The sequence below is a fragment of the Peromyscus maniculatus genome, chromosome 21, assembly GCF_049852395.1.
Source record: "Peromyscus maniculatus bairdii isolate BWxNUB_F1_BW_parent chromosome 21, HU_Pman_BW_mat_3.1, whole genome shotgun sequence".
NCBI classification, from domain to species: Eukaryota; Metazoa; Chordata; class Mammalia; order Rodentia; family Cricetidae; genus Peromyscus; species Peromyscus maniculatus.
Window position 1 is genome coordinate 44,859,554 of NC_134872.1, and position 12,812 is coordinate 44,872,365.

Consider the following 12,812-nt stretch of genomic DNA (forward strand, 5'->3'; position numbering starts at 1 on the left):
CTGTGCTTTTGATTAAGGCTCTGTGTGCTCTGCTGGGAGGTCTGTATTATCCTGTCCCCACGGGTTCTCCCATAGACAGATACTCACCACTCCCCTACTTGCCAGAAAGCACCGAGGCCTAAGAAGTTTGGGGACAGTCTCTCACGGCTTATGTGGATGTGACACCTTTCCAGCTAGCTCTAGATCCCTCAGCCCCTGAGCTTTGTGAAGCTTGGGCTGGAGGATAATAAGGGCATGTTGTAGTGCACCCCAATCCTCTGCAGGTTTTGAAGTATGTACTGTTAATTCACAAACAAGACAACCAAAGAGCTTGGTGTTTTTTTTCTGCTAGTCAGTTTCCCCCATCCCTAAAGGACCATGTTGTGACCCTCTGTTTTCCTTTGTTTAAATCCACATCTCTTCATCCGTTCCAGAAGTAATGTCATCTGAGCTCAGGGAAGTTGATGTTCCCACGTCCCATTCTAAGGCCACACAATGGCATGGCCTTTCCCTCACCCACAGGAGGGTGGCAAGTGGTAACTCAGCAGGAGACTCTGGTCACTGCTTCTTCCTTAGCAGCTGACTGTAGCAAATACCTGTCCCCTTACCCTGTGATTCACTAGACGGCCAGAGCCTGGCTCCAGGAGGCTCCGGCTAGGAGCTGTCCACTTCTCTACCCCGGTTTCCAGGGTCACCGTATACCTGCTGTCATCCGTCTCTGTGCTCTCAGCTGCCTTACTGGACCTAGGCCTGTCCTCTGAGAGGCCTTTCCTGAAAAGGCTGTTCCCATGTCTTCCTCTTTGGGGACTGAAATGGTTTTTGTGCTCCGTGATGACACACTTGGTGACTCACAGCAGCATGTACTCACGTGTGCACACACACACACACACACACACACACACACACACACACACACACACACACATGTACACACATGAGGTCAACATTAGGTGTTGTTCCAAGTACTGTCTATCTTGCTTTTTGGCATAGGCCTCCTCTCACTGGGACCTGTAGTTCAATGATGATTAGGATAGGCAGGATGGCCGGCCAGGGCTTCACCTGTGTGCCCTGCCAGGCCTGGATTTTTACAAGGGTCTTAGGATTGAGCTCAGGGCCATTCCTCAGGCTTCTCTCAGGGCTCTCCTCCCCGTCTCAGTTTTGCCAGTTGAGATGTCGCGTACGACAGTACATCCTGACCAAATCTCGTTCAAAGGTCTGGAGCCTTCTGTCATGGTTTTTCTAGGGGGAGAAGTAAGAACATGACTAAATCTCTGACCAAGCATTGAAACAAGAAGGCTGGGTTCTGAGCCAGTTAATAATTAGAATTAGTTTATTCCAGATGGACTAATTTGGAGTCAGCTTATTCTTTGATGTCTCAAACACTATGCTACCTCAGAAAGGATATGCTACAGGAAACAGAAAAATAAAAATAACCTGTTGAAGTTTGCTTAATGAACCACAGTCTCACACCTGGGGAATACCAACTCCTCTTTAATTTTTTTCTCTTTTAAATTTTATGTAAATCATACCCAGATGGTTAATGGAAGCATAAATTGCTTTTCACTGTACGTGGAAACCTTGGAGATTCATTTTTACACTATCATAACAAATATGCATTCACATGTACTATACTATTTGTAGTGTGTATGTGTGTGTGTGGGGGGGATGTGTGAGTGTTTGAGTGTGTGGTATGTGTGTATATATGATATGTGATAGTGTAAGTGTGTGTGGTATTTGAGGGGTGTCTGTGTGTGTGTGTGTGTTTAAAGAGTGCACTTTAGGGATTTTATGGCTAGGCCTCTGGTAGAGACTCTTCATTGTGCCCAGGAGGGCCACCTCTCTCCTCAGCTGGTGCAGAACATCTGGGCATGTGGTAGGAGCCCTGTGACCAGCTACCTAGGATAGACAACATCCTGTGTTGATCATTCATTGTACCCACCTCAGGCCTGCTGGGCCTAGAAAACTCCCTCCACTTCTGGCACCTACAGCTTCCAAGGGTTCTCCAGGCCCTTGCCGTTGCCACACGGAAGTCCACAGAGAGATGACTGTGGACTTCCTCTCTGGTGGCCATTTGCTCATGCTTCTTCTGATGACCCAGCTGTGTGCAGTGTCAGAGTCGGTCTGTAAGGGAGGGGAGCCCCTTGGCCATCGGTCGGTGGGTCTGTAAGGGAGGGGAGCCCCTCAGCCGTCAGTCGATCTGTAAGGGAGGGGGCCACTCAGCCATCGGTCGGTCGGTGGGGTGAACCGACCGGGTGAACTGGGAATGCTGGCAAACCTCTGTAGTCATGCCAGGACCCAAGACCTCTGACCACCCTTCATTACACTCTGCTTCTCCAGAACTTCTGCTCAGTTTTTATTACGTGTGTGTGTGTGTGTGTGTGTGTGTGTGTGTGTGTGTGTGTGTGTGTACATGCTCTTGTATACATATGTAGAAATCAGAAGACAGCCTGTGGGAGTCTGTTTCCTCCTTCTGCCATGTGGGTCTCAGGGATGCCAAGCCATCAGGCATGGCAGCTGGCAGCACATGGTTACCCTCTGAGCCACTCACTGGCCCAACACAGACTGTCTTTGCTTTATCATTCATTTGGGTAGATTTTTACCAGCTTCTCCTCTGTAGGAGTTGAACCCTTTAAAGGCCTTACAAATTAATTTTCAAGGTCATATATGAATATTGTTTTCTTCATTAAAAATGGAAGCTTCAGAGTTACAGCTAGCATCACTTTTAATCACGCTCACACTGCTGCCCCAAGTCCCTGTTCTCCAGAGGCCTCCCCAGCCAGAGGCCACCGCGGTGATTGGCTATGTGTGTCTCTTGCCAATGGAAACCAACGGACGCATGTTACCTAGAGCCCCTGCCACGTACACATCTGTGTGTGGTCTACCGAATATGCCACATTGTCACACCTGCCATTCTATAACGTCTCATTCAGAGACCGACTGAAGCTGATCCTTCTCTTCCTCTCTCCCTCATGGTCCCCTTCATCCTCCTCTCCTCTCCTTCTTCTTGATTCTCCCTTCCTCTCTCTGTCCTTTCTTTGAGATCCCAGGCTGGCTGCAAAGTCTCACTCCTCCAGGGTTAGCCTCCCAAGTGCTGAAAACATGCTCAACCTTCTTGGAGATCTTTCAGATGCATGGAGATACATACGTGAGCACACATGAATGTGTGTTTGCATGTGTGTGTGTGAGAGAGTGCATGTGTGTGTGTACGTGCGTGTGCAGTTATTTACCATAAATTGTCTTTCAACAGTGCTATTTTGTCAGTTACATTCAGGAAAGATTTAGGGGCTTCATTAGCTGGTGATTAGGTTCGTTTTATAAACGAAGAATTTAGAATTTCACTCTTTGATTCTCTCTTCAGGTCTCAGAAGACCGAGCTTCACAATGAAGACTACATCTTGGAATTGGATTACTGCTCCTCCTCAGAACACCTGGCAGACCAGAAGCTCGTCCCGGAGTTCATTAAGAAGGTAAGACCACAATGAAGTGAGAAACAGAGCAGGCTCCTGAGTGTGGAGCGGCCTGGAGTGGACGGCCTGGAGAGCAGGGCGATGGGCCGGCCACATCACAGAGGACAGCTGGGGTGACTCTGGAACACTATGGCTCTTCTGCCTGGGCTGAGGCGACCTTGTGTCTTGTCTTGTAGGCCTGAGATACACTCAAACCCTCACAGGGCCTGACTCCCAGATGCCACCTCCCCCTTGTCCTAGGAGGTCTGTGTTGCTACAAGCCCTGTTCTTTCCTGGCCTTCGAGCAGGCCAGAGTCCTGAGGTGACAGGCATGCTGTTGTACCAGGCGACACTCCCTACCTGCAGGGACTGCCTACCACCAAGACTTGTGCTTGGCGTTGAACTTGTTCTGTGTTGGAGGTGGTCACAGGCACTATTTGAATTCTACATGGCGTTTGCAACAGAAGGAATGTCTACACTCCAGACGGGGCTGAGTTCTGTCTTCATGTGCACCATGTTCTCTTGTATGTAGTCTCTCATGTATGTTCTCTGTGTGTAGTCTCCCATGTGCTGCCATGAGCCCTGGGCAATATCCAGAGAGTACTGATCCTGACCTACATGCAGAGGCCATCATGCAACATTCCAGTGCACTGTGGCGGTCCTGGAATAGCCTGCCTGTTTTGTTTGGTTTTGTCTGTGTGGTCTAAGCCAGCCTCAAAGTCACCATGTAGCCAAGAATGGTCCTGAACTTCTAATTCTCTTTGCCTTTGTTTCCAGAGTACTGGGATTATGGGTCTGTATCACCATGTCTGGTTTATGTGGCACTGAGAATCTTGGTCATTTTAGGCAAGCACTTTGTCAAACTGAGTTACAGATCTTGCTGTCTTGTGTTTTATATTATTTATTTATTTATTTATTTATTTATTTATTTATTTATTTATTTTTGTGTGTGTGTGTGTGTGTGTGTGTGTGTGCATACAGAGAGGGAGGGTAGATCGTACCTTCTAAATGAAAGTGAAAGAGCATGGTACAGTAGACACGTGGGCCAGTAACAGTTCTGTCACGAGTCCTACTTCTGTGCACTTACAGGAGCTGCACTTTCTTGTGACTGGTTAAAAAAATGGTAAGTTTGCTTACACCACCATAGGCCTGTGAGTGATGTGTTTTACAGTGACACTGTGGCGGCTTTGACATCACTGGGTAATAGGAATTTTTTAGTGCCTTTATCATCTCATGGCACCACTGAAGCCCATTTTGACATGTCACAAGGAACTTGACTGTAATTGACCTGCCCAGGTCCAAACAGCCAGTTATTGAACTTGCTAGTAAATCTTGTTGATTGTCAACTTTGAGCCAGGAATAGAACCAGTTCTGGGACACAGAGAACAGACTCACGCTGGTGCTGACCGATGGGTGGGCACAGTGGACAGACACTGCCAGGAGGGAGCAGCAGAGCTGACCCACAGGCTGCCTGTGTGGCACGGGGGGGGGGGGGGAGCTGAGGTGGGGGGGAGCGTGTGGTGATATGGCCGTGCTGGTCCAGGTCGCGGAGTCTCCAAGCACAGGGACGAGCATCTGTGAGAGACTGAGGCAGAGGGGAGCAGTTGGGGCCAAAATAATCATATACAGAGGCCCCGTGAAGCGGGTGGGCATAGGAAAGGCCAGCGAGAGTCAGCCGTCAGCCGAGACTGCTGCAGGAGACATGGTGAGGGATTCTGCAGAAGGCCGGAGCAGGTCCGTTAAGGGGCGTCTGTTTTCTCCCCTCCTTTTGCTTTCAAGGTTTGTTGAGGTTCAGACTGCCAGGCCCCGGGATTAATCACTCACAGTGGGAGGAGCCAGGAGCCCTAGACCAGGAGTCAGATGAGCCCCCACCGTCAGAGCCGGCTAATTTTACTAGCATTCTGGGGGTTTTTCGACTGTGGTGTAAGTGATTATTTAGAAATGGAGGTGGCTTTGTCTGTATTTACGTATGTATAGATGCAAGAACAGTGTTTTTCTAGGTCATGGAAGTGGCGTATATCAGCAGGACCATCGTCTTTGCAAATAATGCTCTAATAAAATTGGATAAGAACATCCCAGAGGCTGAAATCATTTGATGACATATGATTGCGGCTCTGTTGCTTGGGCTAGCTGAGGAAGAGAGGCTCTGTACGACATCTCCAGTGTGCTCATCCGAAAACTAGTTCTAGGTGCCTTGTCCCTGACCAGACCAGACCACTGGGTGGTAGACCCATTGCATCAATGTTCAGGAAGCGGAACTCTGTTTTGTGGGCTGCTTGGCTGCTGTGCTTTCTTGATACAACATCTGTGTAGGGTCTAAGCCCTGAGGGACGTTAGCCATATCTTAGTTAACTTTTAACTTCTCTTATCCCGCCCGGCATTGCTTTTCCCACTCATTATAGGAGAGTGTATAGGCGCCACTGTCTGGGCACTCATTCAGTAACTGGGTGTAATTGACACCTGCTCATTCCGTATGTTTAATAAGAATTCTGGGCCTTATTGACAGTCAATGGCTGCTAGGGGAAGGGGGTTGGTTTCCTTGTTCTTTGCCATTCAGGTAGGCTGGGATGAAGGCATGCCCTGGCTCCCATGGCTGGCTGTCATTACTTTATGTCTGGGTCATCATTTCTGTGAAATAATGGCTCGTGCCAAGTAGATTTGTCTTCAGATAAGATGGTAATTAGCCCGTTTGTCGTTATCCTGCCTTGTGACGTAAGCTCATTTTCTTCTCTGCATATTAGGGTTGAATTCAAACCAAGCAGATTTTCTCCCTTAAGAACAATGTCCCAACATTATTTTCCCACCAAATGTTTTAAATTAGTGGAAGCTTTGGCTAGAAAGTGTGACCAGAAGGGGGACTAGACAATTGGGAAAATAAAGTCACAGTCTCTGTGTCATGTAGACTGTGCCGAAGATGCGCTATGCCCCCCTCCACATAGTGATCCTTCTACAGGGGTCCGGAGAGCCGTGCAGAGAGGAACCTTCCCACCACGGGCCCCTTGACGTTCTCTGAGTGCCTTTCTGGTGTGGTTAAATCTGGGTTCCCGCATTCCGATTCCCCTCTCATATCCTGCAGTACATCAGCCAGCTGGCCGGGATGTGAATTATTAACTGTGGACCTCAGAGCAGTTCAACTGCGAGTGTGGGGCGGCTTAGCAAGACTGCTTCCAGGGCCTAGAGCCAAGTGGGCGAAGCAGGCTATGGGGTGACAGTGTCCGCTGCATTCCCCACGGGCAAGGCCTCGGCTGTTGTCCCTAGGGTCCAGGGGGCTGTCTGTGAGGCCCTCTGGCACATCCTGTTCCCAGAGGAGAGTGAAGGAGGCCAAGCCTTATAGCGAAGGGCCTGAATGTTCATTCATAAGAATGTTCAGACCTCTTTACCCTCTCGGGACCTTTTGGGAAAGCCAGAGGAGCAGGACCATTATTGCTCCCAAAATACTGGCCCAGCTTTAAAGTGATGACGCAGGAGGCTGGAACCAGTGCCACGGCTTCCTCTTACCCTACGTGAACAGTAGTTCACAAGTGTCCTACGAGTGTCCCTGGCACACATGTGTAAATGAGAAGTGAGTGTGGAAGGCTCTTTGAACCTTTCAGGGTCACTTCATGTGCCATCTGATACCTACTTCTAACAGATCTTCCGAGAAGACCCTGAGCTGGGAGGGGGAAGGCCTTGCCCAGACCTGGGATTGCTGAATGGGGCCCAGATCTATCCTTTCTGAGGCAAAGAGGCACCGGGGTTACGCAGGGAGGTCTTGGCAGGAGCGGTGTGCAGTGAAGCTCCATCAGGTGAGATGGGCGGGGGAGGGGGACCGTGCCGTTCCTGTGGGAACCAAAGATCCAAGGCCAGGTTCTGTCCTCTGTGTGGGGTAGAGATAGAGGGAATGGTGTCTCTTCTTCGTGGGGCAGGGCTTTTTGTTGATCACATGGAAAAGTCTTGCTCTAGCCAGTTCAGCGGGGAGGAGGGGGGGTTGACTGTAAGGATGCTGGGAACAGCAGGGAGCCTCGGCAGGAGTACCACAAACAGTAGGATGTCAGCGATGAGATCTGTAATCCCAGCACCCAGGAGGCCAAGGCAGGAGGATCAGTCTAGCCTGGGCTACATTGTGAGACTGTCTCAGTGGTAGAGCATTTTTGCCTAGCACATTCAAGACCCTGAACCCAGTTCCCAGCAGCACAAGAAGAAAAAGAGAAATCAGTGTCTCGTCCTTCCTTCTCTCTCGCCCCTTCCCTTCCTCACAAGTCTGGTTTTGAGGATGGATAGGTTTGAGAGTGGCTAGGTGGGTGAAGCCACCACGCCCAGCCTCCCTGGTAAGAGCTCCCTCACCCTGTCTGTAGAGGGGGCCACACTCCCTTTCCCTGTTCAGGTGACCTTTGCCCTCAGACTCACTCCCAGATGATGGAGCCTGAGACCTACAGGACCATTTCATGAACTAGACATGTGTTAACACCAAATGAGGAAAACGGTGGGGAGAGACCAGGGCAGTCCTTGGGCTCCGCCCAGTGGAAGAGATCACATGATCAGACGTTCTTTGAACTACCTTTGACAAAGGCCACTGCTGATGCCTGCTAAGGGGGAAACATCATAGTTTTGAAGATGGGGGAACACTGAACAGAACCCCAGGACTGACGCTTTGCCTGTGACAGGATGGCTCAGCATTTACCTCCCAAGGGCTTGTTGAATATTCAGGCCCCTCCTGCAAGCGGAGTCAGAGTCTAACTTTACTTTCTTAAAGATTTCTTTTGTGTTTGTGTCTGAGGAGATGTAGGCACACTGTGTGTAAGCAGGTACCCTCAGTGGCCAGAGAGGCTGTCTGGTCTCTTGTGAGTTGCCAGATGTGAGACCTGGGAATCTGTTACCATTTCCCTCCTCAACTTGACACAAACCTAGAGAGACCCAGGAAGAGGGAGCCTCAATTGGGGGATTTTCTAGATCAGCTTGGCCTGTGGCCACGTCTGTGAGGCGTTTTCTTAGTTGTCCGGTGATGCAGGGGGGTCCAGCCCACAGTTGGCAGTGCCATTCCTAGGCAGGTGGCCCAGGCTGTATAAAATGTAGCTGAACAAGCCAGAGGATGCAAGCCAGTAAGCAGATTTCTTCTGTGGGTCCTGGGGTTGAGTTCTGCCTTGACATCCTTCAATAGTTGACTATAATCAGGACATGTAGGCCAAATGAACCAGTGCCTCCCCAAGTTGTTTTGGGTGTGTATCACAGCAACAGAAAGTAAACACAACAAAAATAAATGCAGCAGCCAGTACTCCTCATCACACAGCTTCTCCCCAGACCCCGAGTCTGACTTTAGTCGGCGAATCTGTTAGAAAGGCTTCCCCGCCCCGACTGCGCGCCCTGGTGTTCCCAAACCATGAGATCTGTGGCATTTTTAAAAGGTGGAAAAAGGGAGGGTTTGGAGTATGGGGGAGGAGAGAAAAAGATGGAATCCCAGAATGGAATCCTCTCCCACCCAGCCTCCCCTGCGGCTCTGACCTCCTATTTTTATTGGCTGTGACCTCCCTGTTCTGTCCAGAGGTCATTGAAGTCCCTTGGCACCCACAGTAGGGGAGGAGGTTATGAGCTTGCTCCTTCCTCCAAAAGGGGGATCCAGTCCTCATCTGGCTTTCTGCCTCCCTCGGTATGGTGCAGAGTTGAGCAGGTCTGTGAGGGCCTGCTGGATGGCAGGGCCGCTCTCATCCCACAGAATCTCCAGTCTAACTGGGGACACAGACTGGGGACTGTGGCTGAAAGAGTGTGGGGGGCTGGGAGCATAGCAGGGCAGGCAGAAGTGGTCAGAGTCACTGGGACCAACCCAGACAACAAACAGATGCCATCTTGGTGTCACAGAGCCACATGCCCTAGTGTCTGCTGAGCAGTCAAGAGCGGCAGGTGCCCAGTACAAGCCGTGGCTGCCAATCAGATCCTCAGATGCATCAGCTCTTCCAGCTTTGGTGCCCACCACTCCCTCAGGTCTCTGACGAGCAATGGCGTTCACCTCCTCAGCCCAAAGTGTGGGCCAGCAAGCTGGCTCAGTGGGTAAAGGTGCTTGTTGCCAAGCTTGAGGATGTGTTTGATCTCTTGGTCCCATATTGTTCCTTGGCGTTCATACGCAGGCCATGGTTGTGAGCATGTGTGTGCATACACTCACATGCACAATAAATGTTAAAAGTGAAATTCTTTTGGTAATATATTTCATGTAACAGTATTGCCAAATATTATCTTTCCAACAAATAATGAGATCTTGTACATTCTTTTGTTTTAAACAAATGAACTCTTCAGGATCTGATATCATACGTATTTCATGTCAGTTTAAATGCTAAATTTTTAGTAAAAATGAAATATCCCACAAAATACTGTGTTTAGCAGAAAAATACTTTTTACTACATCACCTAAATTAAATTAATAAATTAAAATTAAAATATTAGGAATTTAGCTCCTTGTACTCATGACCACATCTGTCATTGCTCTGTGAATTGCAGTGGATTGTTGGTGGCGTTGAGTGTCTGTCATACAGGAGAGGAAGCTTAGAGCAGTCAGAGAATGTACATCCAGATCAAAAATGAAGGAAGAAAGTTCACTCTTTTCCTCATGAAAATGAATTGATTTGGGGTCACCTTTGACATATAACTTGAGGGGGTGGGTGCAAGTGTCTGGGTGTGAACTCGTGGGCGCTGGAGGTAGACATCAGATGTCTCCCTCTATGGCTTTCCACCTTACTTCTTGGGACAGGTTGCTCACTGAACAAGGAGCACACCATTTCATCCAGAATGGCTGCCCAGCAAGCCTGTGAGACTCCTGTCTCCTTTTCCCCCAGCTGTGGTGTGTGAAAGAAAATGGCCCTCAAAGGGATGGCACTCTTAGGAGGTGTGGCCTTGTTGGAGGAAGTGTGTCACTGTGGAGATGGGCTTGGGGGTCTCATACATGCTCAAGATACTGCCCAGTGTCTCTGACCACTTCCTGTTGCCTGTAAGATGTAGGACTCGAAGCTACTTCTCCAGCACCATGTCCGCCTACACACTGCCATGTCCCACCATGATGATAATGGACTGAACCTCTGAACTGTAAGCCACCCCCATTAAATGTTTTCCTTTATAGAATGGCCGTGGTCATGTGTCTCTTCACAGCAGTAGAACACTGATTAAGACACCAGCACTGGGATTATAGGTACACGCTGCCATACCTGGCTTTTACAGAGCTTCAGAAGAACTGAGCTTAGGTCTTCATCCATGTGCAGCAAGCCATGGAACCAACTCTCATCCCATAACTAATTTTTTGAGACAGGATCTTGGTATGTGGTTTAGGCTGGCCTCAAACTCTTCATCCTCCTGCCTTATCCTTCTAAATACTGGGATTACAGGTGTGTGCCAACACACCCCATTTAACATATAGCCTTTTTAGGAATACGTTTTCAACAACTACATGTCTGCTTAATATTAGTTATTAGTCTAGCTGCACGTAATTATATGAATTTGGAACTAGTGTTTTTCCCATGTTTACTTCACGATGCAGTTTTATTCTGTGCATCCTTAGTGCAACATTGTGTTTTGTGACTTTGTAATCCAAGAGATTTCAGGGACATCTAGTGCAGGCTTCACATTCATCTTGCTTACTGTCATCCAGATTGTTGGAACTGGCATTTTTACAGTTCACACATGACGGTGGCAGCAGGGACAGGCTAAGTCACATGTGCACGTTCATTTAATACTCACCCGATGTTTGTCCTCACCCGCTCTTACATGAATTTAAAATCTCCATAAGGAACCATGTGCTCTGTGTTGATCTTTACAGATAAGAAAAATGGAAAGTCCCTTTTATTGAGTCAATATAACTGTGGAAGAGTTCATGGAATAGTGTAACTGTGGAAGGGTGTGTGGAATAGTGTAACTGTGGAAGGTGTGTGGAATAGTGTAACTGTGGAGGAGTGTGTGGAATATGTAACTGTGGAAGGTGTGTGGAATAGTGTAACTGTGGAAGGGCGTGTGGAATAGTGTAACTGTGGAAGGGTGTGTGGAATAGTGTAACTGTGGAAGGGCGTGTGGAATAGTGTAACTGTGGAAGGGCGTGTGGAATAGTGTAACTGTGGAAGGGTGTGGAATAGTGTAACTGTGGAAGGGTGTGTGGAATAGTGTAACTGTGGAAGGGCGTGTGGAATAGTGTAACTGTGGAAGAGTGTGTGAAATAGTGTAACTGTGGAGGAGTGTGTGGAATAGTGTAACTGTGGAAGAGCGTGTGGAATAGTGTAACTCTGGAGGAGTTGTGGAATAGTGTAACTGTGGAGGAGTGTGTGGATTAGTGTAACTGTGGAGGAGTGTGTGGAATAGTGTAACTGTGGAGGAGCGTGTGGAATAGTGTAACTGTGGAAGGGCTTGTGGAATAGTGTAACTGTAGAAGAGTGTGTGGAATAGTGTAACTCTGGAGGAGTTAGCACAAACGATCTGGGCTGGCCATAGTGTGCACCTGCAATTCCTGCTCTGGGAAGGCTGAGGCTGGAGAATCCTCAGGCCAGCCTTGGTAATAGGGGGACTATGTTCAAAATGGCAAACAAAACACTGCACACAAAGAAGCGCCTAAAAAGGACAGCGCAGGACTGATGGCCAGCTGGAGCCCTTCCCAAGGCTGCCTCCTGGCACCACACCAGCACCTATGCCCTCTGTTGTACATCCTCTGCCTGCCCCGTGCCTGGCCGTCGCCAGGTCACAGTGGGTCCTTTGCATTTATGCCTTTGTAAAAGCTAGCTAAAGAGAAAGGCCTGTTTAGCCTCCGCTTGATGCTTTATGAATTTTATGCTGTAGGAATTTTTAACTTTTATTAAATGTATTCTCATATGTATTGTCTCTCAAACCACTCATTAAATTAAATAAACTCAAGCTTTCTTTGATTAACGTGTTCTTCCCAACAAGTGATTTGAGATTGCAGTTCAGGTAGCACAGAGCCCTTGTGCTGTGAGAGATGCTGGGAAGTCTGGTGGGTAAAGCCCATGCCACTCTCCGAGAGGTCAGATTTTGGAATCTCTGGGCTGAAACCAGCCAGGTCTGTGCAGGCTTTGGTGTGTGTGTGTGTGTGTGTGTGTGTGTGTGTGTGTGTGTGTGTGTGTGTGTGTGTGTGTGTGCTATGTATATGCCTTCTTGCTCACAGTTAGTTGTGCCAGCCTGTGAGAGTTACTTGCTATTTGTCTAACTCTTGCCAGGGGAGGTCATCTTTATGGCCCCTCTCCGATACCTACTTGGCCGACTCTTACATTTCTTTCATGTCTTTGCTCACGTTCTCCTGGCCTCCTCTGTTTACTCATTTAGCCAAGGTCTTAGGCTGACCTTGAAGTCAGTGCACCTATCTCTGCCTTACGTGTGTGTGTGTGTGTGTGTGTGTGTGTGTGTGTACACGCACACATGCACATACGTCCAC

At 48.7% G+C, this 12,812-nt stretch overlaps 1 protein-coding gene across 2 annotated transcripts in view; it reads left to right on the top strand.

Moving 5' to 3' along the window:
• Rftn1 (raftlin, lipid raft linker 1) overlaps positions 1 to 12,812 on the top strand; it is a 210,470-nt gene that overhangs the window by 108,356 nt on the left and 89,302 nt on the right. For both annotated transcript variants that reach the window (XM_076557581.1, XM_076557580.1), the window contains exon 4: positions 3,338 to 3,446. In XM_076557581.1, the coding sequence (XP_076413696.1) occupies positions 3,338 to 3,446 (109 nt within the window). The remainder of the gene's footprint in view (positions 1 to 3,337; positions 3,447 to 12,812) is intronic.